This window comes from Bubalus bubalis, chromosome 2, assembly GCF_019923935.1.
Source record: "Bubalus bubalis isolate 160015118507 breed Murrah chromosome 2, NDDB_SH_1, whole genome shotgun sequence".
NCBI classification, from domain to species: Eukaryota; Metazoa; Chordata; class Mammalia; order Artiodactyla; family Bovidae; genus Bubalus; species Bubalus bubalis.
In genome coordinates this window covers 151,852,394-151,875,320 of record NC_059158.1, presented here as the reverse complement: position 1 = coordinate 151,875,320, position 22,927 = coordinate 151,852,394, and the positions used below count along the sequence as shown (strand labels likewise).

General features: G+C 35.8%; 1 protein-coding gene across 6 annotated transcripts in view; it reads left to right on the top strand.

Annotated features, from left to right (window-relative positions):
* The window catches only part of ERBB4 (erb-b2 receptor tyrosine kinase 4), a 1,279,207-nt gene that overhangs the window by 900,849 nt on the left and 355,431 nt on the right, over nucleotides 1–22,927 (top strand). For all 6 annotated transcript variants that reach the window (XM_045164586.1, XM_045164583.1, XM_045164587.1 and 3 more), the window contains exon 5: nucleotides 9,035–9,100. In XM_045164586.1, coding sequence (XP_045020521.1) covers nucleotides 9,035–9,100 — 66 coding nt within the window. The remainder of the gene's footprint in view (nucleotides 1–9,034; nucleotides 9,101–22,927) is intronic.

Below are 22,927 nucleotides of genomic sequence, written 5' to 3'. Positions count from 1 at the left end.
ATATTCACAGCTATGAACAGGGATAAGTGATGCTTTGTAATTGCTTAATTTGATAGAAATCTTTGCCATTATCAAATATGAAAGCTTCCAGTTTTTCAGGAAATTAAAAAAAGTATTATAATGTGAATCATCATTGTTATTGATAATATGACTTTTCCAAAAATCATAGAAAAATAAAAAATCAAGGGAACATGTTGACTTCTTTACTATGGTTTTCTTTAAAGTTTGTCTCTGTTGGTTATAGTAGTCTACAGAAGTTTAAAGGTATGCTGGGAAAATATAAAATATACAGAATAGTAGTATCATAGATAGCATTGTATCAGACCTTTCCATTCAATGAGAAATTAAATTCCTTTAGGAAGAATTCCTTTAGTCTATTCATTTGACATATTATGTATTAGATTACTTCTGTCAGTCACTCTTAAGATCACATGAGGCTATGGATGTAAAAAAGTAACAATCTTATGTTCTAAATAAGTTATCATCAAATTTCTCTTTGACACTGAAATTTGTGTAGATCAGTCCATTCTCTTAGATTCTGTAGATAGAAACATCTGAACTCAACATGTATGATTTAAAGTGGTTTTGAAAAATGATACTCTTATCAGTTTTCCCACCTCACTTTCCCCAGGCTTCTATTTGTACCTGCTGCTGCTGCCGCCGCTAAGTCACTTCAGTCATGTCCGACTCTGTGCGACCCCATAGACTGCAGCCCACCAGGCTCTGCAGTCCCAGGCAAGAACACTGGAGTGGGTTGCCATTTCCTTCTCCAATGCATGAAAGTGAAAAGTGAAAGTGAGGTCGCTCAGTCGTGTCTGACTCTTAGCGACCCCCACCAGGCTCCTCCATCCATGGGATTTTCCAGGCAAGAGTACTGGAGTGGGGTGCCATTGCCTTCTCCGATTTGTACCTGGGGTTTCTGCTATTATAATACCTATGCTAGACTGTGTTTACAGAAGACCTCAGAAGAAACAAAAATTTGCTAAGTAGGCTCAGTATTATGAAACCTTTGCAATTCTGTGTGCCACACTAACTGGTCAGTCTATCAGCTATTCCTCTGTAATCCCCTCTGAGATGGTAATGGACTTGGAGATAACTGTGTGCTTTAGTGGTCATAGATTTGTCCAAGGTTGTTGAACTTACGGAGAAAGGGTGGATAGAAGTGTTGAAGAATGAACTTGATATATTTCAACCCTTTTGTCAAAAATTACTCTTGATCATATAATAGGTATGTTACTCTCAATCCTTTGACTTAGGTTGCTTGAAATGAATAACATGATGCTACTTATAAAAATGTTAATGAGGTTGACACGACTTACTTCTTTTTCAATACAGTAATTAGTAAAACAATTAAACATCAAGTCTTGATTTAATTTGCTGCTAGGTGAAGTGAAGTGAAGTGTTAGTCACTCAGTTGTGTCCCATTCTTTGTGACCTCATGGACTGTACCCCACCAGGCTCCTCTGTCCATGGGATTTTCCAGGCAAGAATGCTGGAATGGGTTGCCATTCCCTTCTTCAAGGAATCTTCTCAACCCAGGGATTGAACCCAGGTCTCCTGCATTACAGGAAGATTCTTTACTGTCTGAGCCACCAGGGAAGGTGAAGAATTCCATATATATATTTAATTTTTAACTTTGTCTTTCTAGTCAGTGAATATACCTGTTCAATTTTTTTCTGAAGAGCAAAATCTATAATAATTAAGTTTCCATTCAATAATTAGCTTTCAAATCATAAAGATAGGAAGATTGAATTAAAACTAATACAATTATGTAAAGTTTAAAAATAAAATAAAATTTAAAAAAAAAACTATATGGAAATGTAAAGTATAGAGCAAATTGTTAGGATAAATAAACACATGACAGTGAAAACTGTCAGATAAGAATAAGGGAAATATTAACATCTGATAAAAAGAGCAATTTCACATTACATTAATATCATTAAAACCTACTTATACATCATTTGTTGGAATCATCTTGTGACTTTACTATCATAAGTGTGATTTATAATTATTTAAATTTGAAAATAAAGGCTATGTATTTTCTAGAACTCCGGGGGGAAACAAAAATGCAAATTAATGGAAATATATTCACAAATCAGAGTAAACACTGAAAATGAGAGATTGCTAGATTTTCACATTGTTTAATTCTGTACGTTTAGTTACCAAGCAGCTGATCAGATCTAATTGTCACAAAATATGGCCATGATGTTAGTAGAGTTTGGAATTATATGCCAAAGTATTATACTTTTATCTATATGCTTTGTTGTCGTGGATACATTATCCTTGGAATCCTTGGAATCGCTTTTTAAAAATGGCTTTCTATACCTCATCGCAGACTATAAAATCAGCATTTTGCACAAGCTACTCACATGTCAGCACTAACTTTTAGGAATCATACCCTGACACCTTCTTCTACCCTGCAAGTCAAATCACATCTTTTCAAAGTTCAAAAACCTTGACCAACACCATAACACCTGTGCAGAATAAACATCAACCAAGACTTTTAAGATGCTTTATAAGCTTATACTTCAACAACTATTTCTATGCAAATTGCTCAAGGGACCATAAAGTATTCATTATGGCCCCAAAGAGTTGTGCACATCCATGTCTCTGTGTCGTTGTTTAGGTTAACCATTCAGCCTGGAGTTCCTCTCCCTCCTCCTCCTTTTCTGCTGGACAAACAAGACAGCCAAGCCCAACTGAAATGCCCACCCGCTATGGAGATACTTTTTTAAAATCTTTTTTTCTCTACATTATGCATACCCATGTTTTTGATTATCCTATTTATTTGCCTATATTCCTGCCTATTTCCTGGTCCTTGAAAGCTCCTTGAGGGCAGAGCACTGACTCATTCGCCTTTTTATGGTCTGGTCAAGAAAAGAAACTGGTTTAGCATAGACTTTCAAAAATGTTTCACTTTCCTTTTTTGAAATATATGGTCATAAAAAAGATACTGTTCTCTCACTCTTTCTCCAGTAAATGTAGTGTTAAGAGGTCAAGAATGGCAGTTTTTAAAAGAAATGAAAGAAGAATCCAGGGATGTAACGGCATCATCTTTTAGCTAGGGGCAGTTTGGGGATATAATCTTTTATGGTTGCCATTGGCTTTATATTTGGTAACTCTTCAACTGTTCCAGCATATTACTTGCATAAGGCAGTACAAAGGTGCATATTAAATCCTGTCCCTGCTGTCAGGCAGTTTCACAAACAAGCAAAACTTCCAACATTAATTTATGACTCTTAAAATTATCAATGGGCGTGCATTTGTGTAAACACCAGGAGTTGGTGATGGAGAGGGAGGCCTGGAGTACTGCAGTCCATGGGGTCACAAAGAGTCGGACCTAACTGAGTGACTAAACGAACTGAACTGAAAATTATCAAAGTGGCTCAGGAACTCTAGCTGCTAAAAAAGAATCCAAAAGCTACATTTTTAGTACCATCTGCTGGACAAGCATAAAAGATTAAATTTAGTCCTATTTGTTAACTTCTCAGTGACTTCAGTCGTGTCTGACTCTGCGACCCCATGGACTGTAGCCCACTAGGCTCATCTGTCCATAAGATTTCCCAGGCAAGAATACTGGAGTGGGCTGCCATTTCCTCCTCCAGGGTGTGAGCATGAGCATGACGAATAATGGACTGACAAACAGAGGTGATTGCCTGTGAATTGGAATCACACTTATATGCAATAATCAGCACTTATTTTTAATTATTTCTTAAAGTGACAGAAATGTTTTTAAAAATTTTGTTTTATAGTCAGAATGACAGGAAATAGAAATATTAATTTAAATAACTATGCTATCACTAAAGTGAATAGAAACATCAGGTTCTTATTTTTAAGTAGTGGATTTTTCCAAATAGTTTTAAAAGAATTATTACAATAAATAGTGAAAAAAAATGATGTAGTTAATTGAAACATGGAGATAGGCAGATTTTGATAACATTGGCAAAGGCTCAGTGCTCCTAAATGTTTCACCCATTTACATAAGCTAGTGTCTAGTTTCTCTTTTTTCCTGTCCTTTTAAAAACAAACTACTGGAGAAGTAGTTTATAAAATGACGTGAGACTAAAATGTTATTGACATATTCAGTTTCTTTTCCCCATGGAATCAGGCATCCTGTGGTACTGCTCATCTGAGAATAGATGACAGAAAGAAGGTTTGGAGTAAGACAATAAGCCATAGTTAAAGTATTAGCATTTCTGTTGGGACACAAACAATAAGAGGCCAAGTTTATTCTCTCTACTGGAATGCTCTGGGCAGATCTCATTTTAGGTGTTACGTAGATAAATCATATATGAGGAATGTAGTGGACTTCAGAGCTACCAGGCTTTACACTGGGAATGATCCACCACAACCTGGCTTTGTCTAACTCGGGGGTGGGGAGTGACTACTGAAAAAATCAGATATATTGACTTCTTTTTTTAAACACATAGAGGCTGAACATCAGATATAACATAACCAAAACCTTCTCCCTTCATAATAATGCTGAATTAAGCCTGAATTTTCTTAGAATAGTAACCATGTCTGTTTCAGCTTAATTCCAATATTTCTCATAGCTCCTGATACACAGATACAGAAGGTATTCAAGAAATACTTAACGAATAGATGGATGAGAGGAAAATAGGAAAAAAAAGTTAGCAGAAATTTTTCCCCCAGTTCTGGATGAATAATTACTAAGGAGACATTTCTGGGCAGAAAAAACGTTGGGGGAAAAAAGCTAAAAACAGATTTTTAAAAAATATTAGACATAATAGTCCCTAAAACTACCTGCATCATGTTGCGAATTTGTGTCTGACTCTTTGCGACACCATGGACTGTACCCTACCAGGCCTCTCTGTCCATGGGATTCTCCAGGGAAGCATATTGAAGTGGGTTGCCATTTCCTTTTCCAGGAGATCTTCCTGACCCAGAGCTCAAACCTGCATCTCCTGCCTTGGCAGGAGGATTGTTTACCGCTGAGCCACCTGGGATGCTCCCTAAAACTACATTACTCAGTTGCCTGCAAGAATCAAACCAAGTTAGCCCAAGTGCTGAATATCACACAGTTTTGAAAACCAAAAGCTGAACTGCTGAGTGCCTGAATGGATACCAAAAGGCTCAGAGATCTAGAAACAGTGAAATAAGGACAGGGCAGAAGGAGCAGCCATTGATTCAGGAGCAGCAGAGTCAATTCACGGTCTCCAGCACACTTATCATTATAGAACTTGAAATGTGTGGGCAAAGTGATCACCTACATTTGGTTTCCAAAAGGGATGGAGGGAATCTAAGTCTGAGTAAAACCTTGGAAAAGAAGCATTGTTAGGTTCCTCTTTTAGGAGTGATTAATATTTTTGTTTTAATATGAGTGAAAAATGGAAACTACCAAATAAAATGTCTTAACAGCGCATAGACATCATAGATAAATTATTAATATTTAAAACTTCTGTGTGTGTCAGGCACTATATCACTTATGCCCAACTAAATGGGTCTTGCCATCACATTTTGATAAGAATCATAAACAAAATTTCTAGTAATACTTCTTTTATATTAAATATGAGAGTAGGCCTTGAAATGGTAAATTGAAACTGCAAGAATAAGTTAAAAGAATAAGAATAAAAAACATGTAATCCAGTTAAAGGGGATCCATTGAATATTTTAACATGCCTAATGTTACTCAGCATATTTTAACAGCTACAGATAGTTGTTCATTCACAATAAATAAAGCTAAATATTTTATTAGAACCAAACACTATTAGAGAAGTCATAGATTAAAGGATAGATCATCCTCTGCTTCAGACAATTAACAGACTACTTAATGGGTCAATTTAAAGGATTTTAACATATCTAAAGAAAGACATTAACATTTTAAACCACTTTCTCAAAAAAGTTTGTACTCAGAAAAAGTTTACAATGCTTTCCATTTTGTCTCACAGTCCTTTCTAATTTCTGCTGGTATAAATCAATTTAGATTTATTAGCTTTATACAAAAGAACTCCAGTCAGTTTTTAATAATAATTATCATTATCACTGATTAAAGTTATATTGTTCAGGCCAGATGGAGTTCTTTTCCTGTCAGCTAGAATGAGCTTGCATTATGTAGTTATAATGTGTTTGGATTTAAATAAACAGATGGCAGAGTGACGGGATATTATATGCTGGTGATGTCAGTAGCAGCGCTTCACAAGCAGAATTGCTTTAAATAAACTCCATTGGGGCCAGGATCTTGATACTGTTAAGAGTGTGGCTGGGATTGAGCTTAAGTGTTATATTAATTTGAAAATAGTGCTATTCACCTGTGGAAGAGTAGACCAGTAGGTCTGAGGTTCAGCCTTTGAAAGGTATCTGCTGAATCTGTCCCTTACCTGCGGAAGCCTTTAACATGCTAGGTCCATACAGTCTCACAAAGAGACACAAGAACAAACAAACAAACAAAAATGCCCCAGTTGTAAGAACTTCCACATCCAAAAAGAAATAAAAATTAAAGGAAGTGTTAAAATCTGTGTTTAAAAATAAAATAAAATTAAAAAAAAAAAAAGTTCTTAAAGTTCAGAAAAAAAAAATAAAACTAGTAAAAGATTTCAAAAAAAAAAAAACAAAAACAAAAAAAAACTGTGGGTCAAGGAAAGATGGAAACCTTTGATATAACCTTATTCCATAATTTTTACAATGTAGTTAGCTATGTTAAAATGAACAGCTTGAATAGGCATATAGCCATTCACAATTTATATTAGAAAATTAACAATAAAGGTTTAATAGACAGTGTGTTATAGAAAGGAGAAGGCAATGGCACCCCACTCCAGTACTCTTGCCTGGAAAATCCCATGGATGAAGGAGCCTGGTAGGCTGCAGTCCATGGGGTCGCTAAGAGTCGGACCCGACTGAGCGACTTCGCTTTCACTTTTCACTTTCATGCATTGGAGAAGGAAATGGCAACCCACTCCAGCGTTCTTGCCTGGAGAATTCCAGGGATGGGGGAGCCTGGTGGGCTGCCGTCTATGGGGTCGCACAGAGTCGGACATGACTGAAGCGACTTAGCAGCAGCAGCAGCAGTGTTATAGAAAAGCTTTTATCTTTGATAAATTTTCATGTCCACTTTTCCCTAAAGATAAGCCCATTCCATATCCTTGTACTCACAAAAGTTTGGAGTGAACCTATGAAATTCAACAGCAAACTTCAAGGAAAATCATTATACATGATTTCTTCTAGCTAATATTCTTTTGTTGTGATTGTAGGGAATTTCTCTGTGGGACAGCTTTTTTCACTGAGACCAGTACCCATAGTAGCATCATCATTAAAAGGAAAATGAGGCCACAGGAAATAAGGGCTGATATTTGAGAAAGAAAGTAGTATCAATAAAAGTTTTAGAAGAGGATATTAGAAAAATAATTGAAATTAAACTTTCCAAAATAAACTAATTCTTTTCAATGCTTGAAATATTTATATAAAGGTGTTGGTTTGCAAATTGGCACTGGTACATAAAGGGCAAGGAGAGATGGAAGAAAGAGGCAGCCCACACCAGATTTGTAGGTGACAAGTTTCATAAGCTAAGGGACTTATGTATGAGACTTGTCTTGGGCAGCAGCAAGATAAGTAGATTTCAGCATCCGCCTGTCAGAGTCTTAAAAGTTTGCATCAAGGTCTTAACTAAATTTGGTCACTTACTCAGTCCAGATGGTCTCAACAACACCTTTCTCTCTCAAGGCTATGTCCTTGAAACAGCTGCTCGCATGAGAATAGTCAGAGGGACATACATTTCAAGGACAGGGGAGCAGGTGAGAAGCTCCTGATCACCCAGGTTCAGCTTACAGGTCAACTCAGACACAACCTCTGAATGTCCTCCTCCACAGGGATATAGCTAATATCGTTTCATAACTATAAACAGAAAATAACCTTTAAAAATTGTGAATCATTGTGACATACACCTGAAACTTATTAATACTGTACATTAATTATACCTCAAGAAAAAGTTTTAAAAAGACAAAGTGCAAACTGATGTGCTGACAAAGTGCATCCTGAACCAAAGGGGAAGGGGGAGGGATAAATTAGGAGTTTGGTATTAAAATATACACTGCTGCTGCTGCTGCTAAGTCACTTCAGTTGTGTCCGACTCTGTGCGACCCCATAGACGGCAGCCCACCAGGCTCTGCAGTCCCTGGGATTCTCCAGGCAAGAACACTGGAGTGGGTTGCCATTTCCTTCTCCAATGCGTGAAAGTGAAAAGTGAAAGTGAAGTCGCTCAGTTGTGTCCGACTCTTAGCGACCCCATGGACTGCAGCCCACCAGGCCCTTCCGTCCATGGGATTTTCCAGGCAAGAGTAGTGGAGTGGGAAAATGAACACACTACTATATAAAAAACATATAACAAGCCAGAACTTTCTGTATAGTGTAAAAGTGATACTCAAATCTTGTAAAAACTTGTGATGAAAGAGAATGTAAAATACATACACACATATTTGTACAACTGAATCTCTTTTCTGTATACCTGAAACTAATACAACATTGTAAATCCGCTATATTTCAATAATTTTTTAAAGATATAAAAGACCTTTGACAAAAAGAGATACTCTAAATTATGTAAACAACCTTTGTTCTGAAGGTTTATCTTATGTTTGTAATATATTTTTGTTTTCATAGACTCCACTTTCTTTTAAACTATTGATTTAATCCTTAATGTCTGTTGATATTAGTGGGCTGTGAACTTTTGAATTTATATCAAGTAGAATAGATCAGTAGAATAAAAATATTCAGTAGTCGAAGTAAAGCTTATTTCATGTAAATACTTCTGACTATACAGGAGCATTCACAAAGTCATGTATTTCCTTTTCTTGTAAAATGGTGAGAGGATTTTGAATATCAAGAGATTGTATTTCTCTGCTTCATATGTATTTGACATTCAAATTTTGCTACTTAAGTGGGCATTTTATGAGCTATGTTTCAACTCTAGTATGACATAAAAATCCTCATAAAGAAGTAGGAATATTTCCTTTGAGATGTTAGCTCCTAGTCAGAGTGAAAGATTAAAGATTATAATACACACATGCTTTTTCCTATTCTACAGGCGGACGTTGCCATAAGTCCTGTACTGGCCGATGCTGGGGACCCACAGAGAATCATTGCCAGACTTGTAAGTGTTCAACACTGTGTAGAAAACATAGGCTTGAAATGGTCAAGTAATTTTAATAATTGAAGCTTTTCATGCTTCTGGTTATCAGAAACCTGAAAATGAGCTTTGCTTCTGTGTGGTAGACTAGTTTCTATGTAAGTAACCTGCCTAATTTAATTGTTTTCAAGTGAAACATATAATCATTTCTTATATTTCTATGTGGTTTCTGGATTAATGATACAGCACAGATGTGGTGATATTAACAATGACTTCAGAGTCTGTACATCAGAGGAAGTAGGAAATCCAAATGTATACAAAATGATAATTAACTGAATTTCAGGTTAACTGACTATTTCAGTGCTTTTCCCAAATAGTAACCTGACTATCCATTCACTGGAGAAAGAAAAAATGAAAAGGATACTGTGTACGCACTCTGTTCTTGGCACAGAGATAAGAACTGTGTGAATTATAAATATAGATTCACTGTTAAACACAATGTATCTTGCCCTTAGTGTATACTATTTTTGTATTAGTTACTAAGATAAATATGAGGATGATATCTTAAATATTTTAAGATATTTAAAAACAAAGTATACTGAACATAAAGACAAATATCTAATGTTTTAACATTCTTAAAGTTGTGATGCTTAAATCAGCACTGAACTTTTGCTAATCTTAAGGACAAATGTTTTCTTTTAAAAGAAAACACAAAATGCTCCATATAAATGGTAAAAAATTATTCTTCCTGCTGTAATAACAACAGCTGAAATAATCAATGGAAAAGAGTATGGAGGCTATTTGAAATGTATTTCTTTTTTTAGCATAGAAAACACAGAAAATATTATTTAAAAATTTGAACATACAAATATTAGATATTGTGGAAGTTTCTAATACTGTTGGATGAAAGTGTAGACTTAAGTTATTTAAGAAAAGCAATGTTTTATGGCAGCAATGTTTTGGCAAGAATTTTAAGCAGGATTCTAAAGTAATATTGGATTACTGTGTGAAATGCATTCACTGTGATAGTGGACAAAATGTTTTAATGGCATCCTAAAAATACAGGAGAACCTCACTCTACATGTCCCAAGCAAAGAATAATTATTCAGCAGACAATGTTAATAACACCAAAGGTTAAGAAGTCCTATAATAGATAATTAATCCAGGCTGGGCCAATCAGATTCTCTTTCTAGAGAATTTGAACTTGGGATCGACAGGTGCTGGTTACACCATGTCAGAAACCTAAAGAGAGATTAAACTTAGTTGAGATGTCTGTTTTGGAGCCATGTCTATTAATGAGAAGGAGAAATAACCAGTCCTCAGTGACACCGAAAAATAAATCAGCCATGCAGAGGCAAAGGATAATTGGAGAGAGAAAGATTTTGACCATTTTTGCTTCCTTGTTCTCTGGTCTTCCTGATGTCCAAATGTACTTCTTTCTTTGGGGACCTTAATAAATGCAATATTCTAATACATTTGAACTAGTTTTGTTACTTGCCACCAAGTTGGGGTGGTAGGGAGTCTTTAGTAAGACAGCTATCAAGCCATAGCTCATGTTATCAAATTATTTAATTCACCTAATGTTCCAGTGTGGAAATTAAGCTCACTATAATAATGTAAAATTGGCTTAATGGTCACTGTGCCTACTCCACAGAAACTATCAAATTTAAATTCCAGAAACATTTACTTATATCTGATACATGCAGACTCAAATTTTAGAATAGTATTCATTTGCATGGATTTTTATAGTTTATAAAATATTTCCATTTTAAAATTTATTTTCATAATATTTCTATTATTTAAAGAAGTCAATTATCATTAACCTCATTCCACAATCGGGGAAATGTAAACAGAGGAAATATTTAAGAGAGTTGTTAAATTTACACAGGTAATACCTGAGATTTCAACCTAAATGTCCTGAACCTAAGAATAATACTGTTTCCTGTATACCATATTGCACAGCAGTTTAGGGGACAAGGACACTGGATTTATAGTCAGCCAGATGATAAAAATCTCAGTTGTTTCCACTTTCTAGCATGAGAAAGTGATTTAATTTTTCTAAACCTCAGTTACCATATCTATAAAATGGAGATATTAAACTTACCTCAGAGGGTTACTTCTTTGGAATCAAATTCAATGCAATAATAATGTGATTGATATGTTTAAATATTTTTGCTATATACTAAGGACCTACTAAATAATAGGTAATATTATAATAAACTAAAAGAGATACTGTTAGAAAACTTAATCCAACTTAAATCTGAGTGAATGCATGTCGGAGCAAAACTGCAGACCACTTCCACCTTGTGAATGATACTGACATAGATGACTGGGGAATAAATAGCAAAAACACTGGAGTGAAGAGAAGGCTGCTTGCCCTTATCACTCACTTCTGTTCTCTGTTTCCTCCTTTGAGTCACTTGAAAGATAAATTACATATCCATATTTATAGAGTCTAGCATCCTGAGGCAAAATGTATTTTGGAAGTCAAAGTTGTACTTATTATAAGACCTGAAGTTTAGAAGTACAATCAGAAATTTTGAGAATAGACCTTATGAGAGATTCTATAGAGATATTAGACATCTAGAGAGCTCATGAGTAGTAACATCCATGATGAACTTTTTTTTTCAAAAGAAATGTAAAATTTTCCTAGCTTCCTTTAGATTGCTGATAGCCCTCTGTTAGTTAAAATATATTACTTACTCTTACACCTACTTCAGATATACTTATCTCTGAGCCCTGATTAAACTTTTTAAAAATCAGAAAACAGGCTGGGCAAATTTTTGAAAATATCCTGCTTTTATTGACTGAGCATACAAAAATGAATTTTAGGATCTTTTAGAGATCATCTTTATCATTTACAAATGATTTCTTTCCTTATGACTGAAACAAATTCACTTCAGTGAGGGTTTCTCTGGAGGTATTCAGTTTCATATTTGTTGAATATTTCCTTACTTTTATGAATAATATACTCTTTGAGATTTTGCATATATTAGGGAAGAAAGATAAAATATTTAAAAGCGCCACACCTTAGCCAAGGACACTGACCTCAAGAATCCATATTATTTGCCCCATTATATCAATGCTGACATCCTCCCACAGGGTTTCCTCTTAAAACAACAGATATGCCAGGAATGATCCTCTGTGTCACTAAAAGGTAAGAAGTCACAGTAAAGACAAGTAATTCACGTCCCAAGTAAACAGGTTCATGATAATGAATGACTTGTTAGGATGAATGAAGCAAAGAGTGGTGATCTGAGTGAAAACATCTCTGAACAGAGATATGGAAGAGCAAAAATGGTGATGACATCGATGATAAGTTTGAGGGAAGGTCTGTAGGATTCAGAAGTTTTAAAAAGAAGAAATGAGGAAGAGGTTTGAGGTTTTGTTTTTAATAGATTTTGTGAAGTGGGACGAGAGTGTTAATAAACAGACAGCTTAGTATTGTCGGGAAGCAAAACTTGCCACCCTAAAATGTGTCTCTTTGGTATGAGGATTAATGTAGGTTATTTTTAAGGCTTGGAAAACTTGGAAAACTTTGATCTTTCCCCTAACTTCCTAGAAAAGTGCAGATAAAGAAGCTACCCCATGAAGGGTACTGTGCCCACGGACAATAGCATGAACTAGGTGTGTTTGGTGAGGAGGCACTTCGCAGTCTGTTAAAATTCCTCTGAATCCCACTGTCTCTGTATTCCAAACATTTGCTTTTCTATCTCCATCTCAGTTGGCTTCATCCCCTCTGAAGTCCCAAATCACTTTCCCCAACATCCTGCTTTGTCTTTAGCTGAAAATTGTTTTTAAAGGGGGAGTTTTGGCCATTTTGACAAGACTCAGTTTTATTGGATTTCTCCCATGCATACATATTATTAATCTTTTATTTGACTTTCTCCTGTTAAGCTGCCTCCTGTCAACATAATTTGTAAGCCAGCCAGAAGAATCTAGACAGGTAGAGGAAAATTTTTCTTCCCAGAACTTGGGACGACAGTTCACCATGCGTACCTATAAAATTTTTAAATTTTGAGTAAAATTTAGTAACATGTTGCAACTTCTTTTGTATCCTGCTTTGGTTGTTACAGTTAGCTTTGACTGCATATTGAATAATGCAAATGTGCCATTTTCCTGTATGACATTTGATAACCTTTATACTGTAAACTCTGAAGCCAGCAGCTATTTTAAAACTGTTTTTTGCTAAAATATTTTAAAAATTAAAATATTTTCTAATCAAATTCCTTAAAAAATTTAGAAAAATCTAAAGAATTTTATAAATATTAAAGCAAGTAAATTTTTCTGCAGAATCTAGTCAGGTGTTCCATCCTATTTTACTCAGGAGTCTGATTTTCTAAAATAGCTTAAATTCATTATTTTAAGATCCTTTTTGATGTTAGAGTATCATGACTAACAGAAATATTTCTCACATAGTTGTAAAAGGTCAAAATAGAACTTATGAAGGGTACTGTGGGCCTGCCTTGTACGTGGAGCTGTGACTCAAAAGTTGAAAGTGCTTTTAAGCTCAGTTAAATCGGGGCCACATTGCTCCACAGCACAGCTTAAGTAAATTGATTCAGTGGATTAATGTACTCATGTCAGGGGAGACAAACTTATCTGCTGTGTGAAGTCTGAAGCTTATAGTAGTATTATTTAGTAGGCTTACTGGTAAGAATGACAACTCTCTCTGTTCATAAGAACTGAGTCCTAAGGTTTGCTCTGGAAGGTTTAGGTGTGAAAGAGACTAAGCTTTAAGTAATAAATAATCATGATTAAAGGAACAAAGTTATCTCTGTCCCTGCAAGATATATGAATCACACTTATCTCATTTAAAATAGATACTGCATGTCCTTTTTTATCTTTAAACACAGTATCAGGCCGGCTTTCTCCAGCCTCCTATTATCAGCCTGGGTGGTTATTTCATTTTATGCATTTCTTTTGTCATCTCAGTTAGGAGCTGTGCTTGGGAGGATGAGCCAGGCATGGATCAAAATATTACAGTTTGATTCTCCCAACCTTACACATTTTGCATTAAAGCAGTTATAATTGTCTTTAACTGCAGGTTGTATAAGTCAAATTTTCTCAGCTGATTACCACTCAATATATTCTTCAGTTTCTAGTTGCTTTATAAGGGACACTTTTTGCTTAGAAACTAATTGAAAAATGTAAGTGCACTTGACAATATGTTAAAACATTGTTGTCTCTTAAACCAAAATGTCACTACAAAAAAAAAAAAAAAGAGGAAATGAATGCTTCAACTTGTTCATTAAATTGATTAATGAAAAACATTATTTTAACCAAAGGAAAACTTCTAGGGGAATTCCCCTTTTACTTCTACAGTATTCATCCTAGCTATGCTATGCTAAGTCACTTCAGTCGTGTTCAAGTCTATGTGACCCCATAGACGGCAGCCCACCAGGCTCCCCCGTCCCTGGGATTCTCCAGGCAAGAACACTGGAGTGGGTTGCCATTTTCTTCTCCAATGCATGAAAGTGAAAAGTGAAAGTGAAGTTGCTCAGTCGTGTCCGACTCTTAGCGACCCCATGGACTGCAGCCTAACAGACTCCTCCGTCCATGGGATTTTCCACTAGCTAGGTTATCTCAAAATCTTTTTTTTTTAATTAAAATAAAATAGCATTGAAATTAATACAAACAGTATCTTTGTTCTAGTGTAGATAATTATGAATGGAGCGTATTATGATATTGGCAAAATAAAAGATTGTGCCAACCAACACTTTATGTTATTTATTGTTTCTGTACAAACTTTATAGAACATGCTAGAAAAAATTAGAAATTATTTAGCATTTTTCTCATTATTATACTTGTGCACACAAAATTACTTTCAGTAGTTGCAATATATTAAAACTTTAGTTTAATAATAGGAAGAAAACCTTGATCTGGCTTATGGATTCTATTCAGTTCTAGGGTGAAATTTAAAAATAGCTAAACTTACTTTTATTCCTTTTAAAATATATGTGGAACTTCTTTGAAATAAATATTAAAATCTAAGAAAATATTATATGTTTCTTCCTCAAAATTTAAGCAAGGAAATATAGCAACTCAAAACTAAATTGCATTTTTTTCCATGAAATTTCCAATTTTCCTGTGGATAGTAAACCAAAATGGCAAATTATGAAAATAATGTACTAATTATACTCAAATACATGCATACAGTTTGTCTAAAGTGTAATTGTATTTACAATCTTTCTGGAACAAACCCTGTTTAAAAAGAAGGTGTAATGCAGTAAATAAATATCCAATTAGAGCAGAGAAAAGCATGTGGGAGCCAATGAAGAGAAAAGAAGCGCTGAGCCAGCAGGCTCAATCAATCAGGATAATAGCGAGCCTTTGTTAAGAGCCAACATCTTTAATTAAAACCCTTGTATTTTACTAATAACTTTGCATGTCCATAACCCTTCCTATTGATTTCAATTATTTCCTTATTTTTGGATTAGTAGTTTCTGGAGATATTGTAAAATTAAGGGAAGCACTACTAATATGCTGTTTATTTTGCTGTACATTGATAATATTAGTTGTAATTGGATGATCTTTCTCAAAGATTTAAAGAAAATGATGTTCATTTTAGTTATCTGAAATGCTCTTTATAATAAAATTTAAAGTGATTCAGGGAATATCATTTAAAGCCATGCTAAAGGCTCAAGGGGTAAAAAGAAGTATACAAAATGTGCCTGTTCTCTGGAAATGCTCTGGGTACAAAACAAAGCCAAGGAGTGTTTGAAAAGATCGAAAAGAACACTGAACTGGGGGCATCAGGAGATGAGAGATTTAGTCCTAGTTCTAAAGTAACTGAGATTCAAGGAATTCAGTTTCCTCAAGTTCCCTTATTGACCAAATAAAAGTTTGAACAAAGATGATTTTTATACATGCTTTTCTGCATAGTTATGATGTTTGCTCTATACAGTCAACAAAGACAAGATTGGGAGAGAGCTGACTGAAGCTCAGATCATGAACTCCTTATTGCCAAAATCGGACTGAAATTGAAGAAAGTAGGGAAAACTACTAGACCATTCAGGTATGAACTAAATCAAATCCCTTATGATTATACAGTGGAAGTGACAAATAGATTCAAGGGATTAGGTCTGATAGAATGCCTGAAGAACTAGGGACGGGATTCATGACGTTGTATAGGAGGCAGTGATCAAGATCATCTCCAAGAAAAAGAAATGAAAAAATAAAAATGGTTATCTTAGGAGGTCTTACAAATAGCTGAGAAAAGAAGAAAAGCTAAAGGCAAAGGAGAAAAGGAAAGGTATACCCATTTGGATGCAGAGTTATAAAGAATAGCAAGGAGGGATAAGAAAGCCTTCCTCAGTGATCAGTGCAAAGAAATAGAGGAAAACAATAGAATGGGAAAGACTAGAGATCTCTTTAAAAAACTTAGAGATACTAGGGGAACATTTCTTGCAAATATGGGCACAATAAAGGACAGAAATGATATGGACCTAACAGGAGCAGAAGATATTAAGAAGAGGTGGCAAGAATACACAGAAGAACTATACAAAAAAGATCTTCACAACCCAGATAATCATGATGGTGTGATCACTCACCTAGAGCCAGACATCCTAGAATGTGAAGTCAAGTGGGCTTTAGGATGCATCACTACAAAGAATGCTAGAGGAGATGGTAGAGTTCCAGTTAAGCTATTTCAAATCCTAAAAGATGATGTTATAAAAATGCCATACTCAACATGCCAGCAACTTTGGAAAACTCATCAGTGGCCACAGGACTGGAAAAGGTCAGTTTTCATTCCAATCCCAAAGAAGTGCAATGCTAAAGAATGTTCAAACTACCACACTATTGCACTCATCTCACATGTTAGCAGTGTAAAGCTCAAAATTCTCCAAGCCAGACTTCAACAGTATGTGAACTGTGAACTTCCACATGTTCAAGCTGGATTTAGAAAAGGCAGAGGAACCAGAGATCAAATTGCCAACATCTTTTGGATCATCAAAAAAGGAAGAGAGTTCCAGAAAAACATCTGCTTTATTTAAAACTTCTGCTTTATTGACTGTGCCAAAGCCTTTGACTGTGTAGATCACCACAAACTGTGGAAAACTCGGAAAGAGATGGGAATACCAGACCATGTTACCTGCCTCCTGTGAATTCTGTATACAGGTCAAGAAGCAACAGTCAAGGCTGAACATGGAACAACAGACTGGTTCCAAATCGGGAAAGGAGTATGTCAAGGCTGTATATTGTCACCCTGCTTACTTAACTTACATGCAAAGTATATCATGTGAAAAGCCGGGCTGGATGAAGTACAAGCTGGAATCAAGATTGCTGGGAGAAATATCAATAACATCAGATATGCAGATGATACCACACTTACGGCAGAAGGTGAAGAAGAACTAAAGAGCCTCTTGATGAAAGTGAAAGAGGAGAGTGAAAAAGTTGGCTTAAAATTCAACATGCAGAAAACTAAGATCATGGCATTTGGTCCCATCACTTCATGACAAATAGATGGGGAAAACAAGGACAGACTTTATTTCTTTGGGTTCCAAAATCACTGCAGATGGTGACTGAGGCCATGAAATTAAAAGACGCTTGCTCCTTGGAAGAAAAGCTATGACCAACCTAGACACCATATTAAAAAGCAGAACATTACTTTGCCAACAAAGGTCTATCTAGTTAAAGCTATGGTTTTTCCAGTTGTCATGTGTGGATGTTAGAGTTGGACTATAAAGAAAGCTGAGTGCTGAAAAATTGATGCTTTTGAAATGAAGTGTTGGAGAAAACTCTTAGAGTCTCTTGTACTGCAAGGAGATTCATCCAGTCAATCCTGAATAAGTCAGTCTTGAATATTCATTGGAAGGACTGATGCTAAAGCTGAAACTCTAATACTTTGGCCACCTGATGTGAAGAACTGACTCATTTGAAAAGACTCTGATGCTCAGAAAGATTGAAGACAGGAGGAGAAGGGGACCATAGGGGATGAGACAGTTGGATGGTATCACTGACTCAATGGACATGAGTTTGAGTAAGCTTCAGGAGTTGGTGATGGACAGGGAAGCCTGGCATGCTGTAATCCATGGTGTCACAAAGTGTTGAACACAACTTAGCGACTGAACTCAACTGATGATATTTGCATGTGGGCACACACAGTGATTAGCCATAGATATAGATGATACAGATTTATGCTCAGATATTTTGAGGAAATATTTTATGTTAGTTTTAGCCTATAGACAGTGATTTTGTATACTCGGAATTCTTGAGGCATTCACCTGGGCCACTACTACATGTGATGAGTCCCTACAGGTATTTTCTGGATCTGAGTCAACCTTGTGGCTGGACCAGCCCTTGTGGTTCTTATTATAATTGCAAGACATACCTCGGCAGTAACCATCAAGGAACTTTGAAAAAGCATATTTTATTATTCACAGGTCAAGGAGGTATGGCAGGCTCAATGGCTACATGGTGAGGTCACAGGTAGAGAGAAAGTATAGACCTGTGGCCCTGTCTTTGTTGGAGTTACAGCTGAGTACTTAGGACTTACAAGTTCACTCTTTACTGATCAATTTAAAATATAGCAGTAAGAATTTAGGTATGGAAACAGAAAAGTGAGGTCACTTAAAATGTCCCTTATCTGGGTTACCTGAAGCATTTTTCCTAAGAGGAGAACTTCATGAGCAGGTGCAGTCTGGCTTCTTATCTAGGTGTTTACTAGCATCTCTGTCATACACCTGGAATATGTTTGTTTGAGATGAATGTCTTTGAAGTTGATGTCTTAGCAATCAAGGGCTTCCTGGTGGCTCAGATGGTAATGAATATGCCTGCAATGCACGAGACCTGAGGTCAATACATGGGCAGAAAGATCCCCTGGAGAAGGGCATGGTAACCCACTCCATTATTATTGCCTGGAGAATTCCATGGACAGAGGAACCTGTAGGACTACAGTCCATGGGGTCACAAAGAGTTGGACACAACTGAGCAACTAACACTTAGCAATCAAAAGCTTGTATGCCTGCTAAATTGCTTCAACCGTGTCTGACTCTGTGCGACCCCATGGACTGTAGCCCACCAGGCACCTCTGTCCATGGGATTCTCCAGGCAATAATACTGGAGTGGGTTGCCATGCCCTTCTCCAGGGGATCCTCCCAACTCAGAGACTGAACCCACCTCTCCTCTGTCTCCTGCATTGGCAGGCAGGTTCTTTACCACTAGCACCACCTGAGAAGCCACAATCAAAAGTTTAATGTCAGGCATTTACACTGCAGGGTTGGGTAGAAGCAGGTAACCTAGCAGTGAGATCAGAGAGAGTACTACACATTTGAAGGATTACTGAAAGGGCATTGAGAAGAAAAGTGAGAAATATCTGAAAATGTTATGATTAGAAGCATTTTGTGGGTTTACCCTGGCAGTTCAGTGGTTAAGAATCCACCTTGGAATGAAGGGGACATGGAATCAGTCCCTGGTCAGGGAACTAAGATCCCACATGCCATGGAACAACTAAGCCCATGTGCTGATACTAATGAGCCCATTGGCCGCAGCTAGAGAGTCTGTGCACCTCAATGAGAGTTCCCATGTGCCACAGCTAAGACCTGACACGGCCAAAAAATAAATAAATATAATAATTTTATTATGGTAGTAATAACAATTTATTCTAAATGCTTTGTAGCAAGTCTTGACAGTCATTAGAATAACTATCTTTAACTATACAAGAGAAGATTTCAGAATGATCTACATGTGACATGAGAGTGTCCTCTAATTAATAGAACACTCATTATAGTCACTGTTTGCTACTCTCATGATTAGGGAGTTGGGCAAGCCTGAAGAAAAATATCCTCCTTAGAGTTCTGCCTTGCATTAATATGAGATACATCATCTATTTGTTGATTTAATTGGTTCAGCTGGAGGAAGAATTAAGTAAGTGGCACTGGGATGAGAAAGAAAAGAAGTGGATACTGGATACTTGTCAATTGTGCTTATGTCAACTAGCATTTTTACTTGTTATATTAGAATAAATGTGAATTCTCAAAATATCAGACGTATTCCATTTCTCAAGCCAATAACAATTTTATTGATAATTTGACAATTTATAATAGTATCATGGATACTTCTTGCCATTAACATAGATATTTTCAAGAGAAATAGTAACTATACTAATTTATGGTGAAGTAATAAAAGATAGACCCAAGGTATCATTTTCACATATGGCTGATGATATTTATTTTGCAGTTAGCCAAAGTCTTTTGCCTGTGAATGTTTTTCTTAATGGAGCAGTTACAGCATTATGACTATAAGAATAACTCAGGTTTTGCTCTGTTTTGAATATTTCTTGAACTCAGATAACTGTTACCCCCAAAGATTATTTTTCTTAACAATGAGGATGTTGCATGTATTGAAGATGTATTTAATTTCATTGACTAGGGAAAGGATGGAGATGAGAGACAGACTCTGACACAGGTAATTATGGATAATTTAAAATAAAAATCAAACCACAATATTTTGCCAACAGAAAATATTTTACCAAGTCTACTAACAGAAAATTTAAATAAATGGAGAGTTACCACATTCCAAGATGAGGGGACCCATAAAATGAGGGGACTCATAGGATGAAAAGGTCAGCTTTTCTAAAATTAAGCTTGAATTTTACCTTCGATCAATTCTCAATGTTTTGCTTTTAATTGAACAAAAATAGTCTAAAATATTCCTGGAAAATATATTTAATAAATTACCCCACGCTTAAAAGGAAGAGCTATGTAGAAGAACTTTTTCCAAGTATTAAAATGTTATAAAGTAGTAAGTATGAAAACAGTATCGCATTAGTTCAGAATGGAATTAACTCAATGGAATGTAATAGAAAGTCCAGGTGCAATATAAAGTCTATACAGTAATTTGGTTTCTATAAAGTTAGCATTTTAATGGAAAATAGAGAGATTATTCAATAAATGGTGTTGGATCAAATGGTTCATTTTATGGGGGAAAAAAATGAAGAATAGGGGGTTTCCCCAGTGGCTCAGTGGTAAAGAATCCGTCTGCAATGCTGGAAACCCCGGTTCGAATCCTGGCATGGAAGATCCCCTGGCAACAGGAATGGCTACACACTCCAGGTTTCTGGCCTGTAGAATTCCATAGACTATATAGTCCATTGGGTCTGAGCGACTTTAACTTTTATGGAAAAAATAAAGTTAGATCCGTACCATAAAACAAAACATGAGATTAATTGTACATTAAAGTTTAAAGGCATCAAATAGACAATAGATTATAGATTGATTATAGACTAAAAGTATCAAAAGCATGAAATAACTCAAAGTACTAGAAAAATATAGGTAAAATTTATGATATGATGACTAGTTTTTAAACATGACATAAAGTTAGAAATTTTAAGAGGAAAAATTATTTTAAATACATTATAGTATTTTTATTTTTGCATAAATTTTAATTCTCTTAAATTTTATTAAAATATTTTGTTTTGTTTTAACAAAATATTTTAATAAAATTTAAAAGAATTAAAATTTATGCAAGAAATTTGTAAAAATGTTTTTCTTAAAACTAAGTATTTTCACAATTAGATTGTCAAAGTTAAAGAGAATGATAATTCCTTTATCATTAAGGATTAAAGATATCAGTGAGAATTAAAAATAGTATATGTAGACAGGTACAATCTCAATTACTGTCTTGAAAACTTTTGGTTGTGTATTTTGTGCTGTCTTAACTGTCCTACTACCATTGAGCTATAACAGGCAGGTTGACCTATAGACACCCCCAAAGTTGACACTGGTTATTGCTACAATAGCAATTGTACAGAGATCAAATGGCCAACATCCACCCGATCATCGAAAAAGCATGAGAGTTCCAGAAAAACATCTACTTCTGCTTTATTGACTATGCCAAAGCCTTTGACTGTGTGGATCACAATAAACTGTGGAAAACTCAGAAGGAGATGGGAATACCATACCCTCTGACCTGCCTCTTGAGAAATCTGTATGTAGGTCAAGAAGCAACAGTTAGAACTCGTTGGAACAACACACTGTTTCCAAATCAGGAAAGGAGTATGTCAAGGCCATATATTGTCACCCTGCTTATTTAACTTATATGCAGAGTGTATCATGTGAAATGCTGGGCTGGAAGAAGCACAAGCTGGAATCAAGATTGCTGGGAGATCATATGTAAAACAGATCGCCAGTCCAGGTTCAATGCATGAGAAAGGGTGCTCAGGGCTGGTGCACTGGGAAGACCCAGAGGGATGGGATGAGGAGGGAGGTAGGAGGGGGGTTCAGGATGGGGAACATATGTACACCCATGGCTGATTCATGTCAATGTATGGCAAAACCACTACAATATTATAAACTAATTAGCCTCAAATTAAAATTAAAATACTGTGATTAAAAAAAGATTGCTGGGAGAAATATCAATAACATCAGATATGCGGATAACACCACCTTTATGGCAGAAGGTGAAGAAGAACCAAAGAGCCTCTTGATGAAAGTGAAAGAGGAGAGTGAAAAAGTTGGCTTAAAAGTCAACAGGCAGAAAACTAAGATCATGGCATCTGGTCCAATCACTTCATGGCAAATAGAAGGGGAAACAATGGAAACAATTACAGACTTTATTTTGGGGGCTGCAAAATCACTGCAGATGGTGACTAAGGCCATGGAATTAAAAGACGCTTGCTCCTTAGAAGAAAAGCTAAGACCAACCTATATAACATATTATAAAGCAGAGACATTATTTTGCCAACAAAGGTCCGTCTAGTCAAAGCAATGGTTTTTCTAGTTGTCATGTGTGGATGTGAGAGTAGGACTATAAAGAAAGATGAGCATTGAAGAACTGATGCTTTTGAACTGTGGTGTTGGAGAACACTTCTTGAGAGTCCCTTGGACTGCAAGGAGATGCAACCAGTCA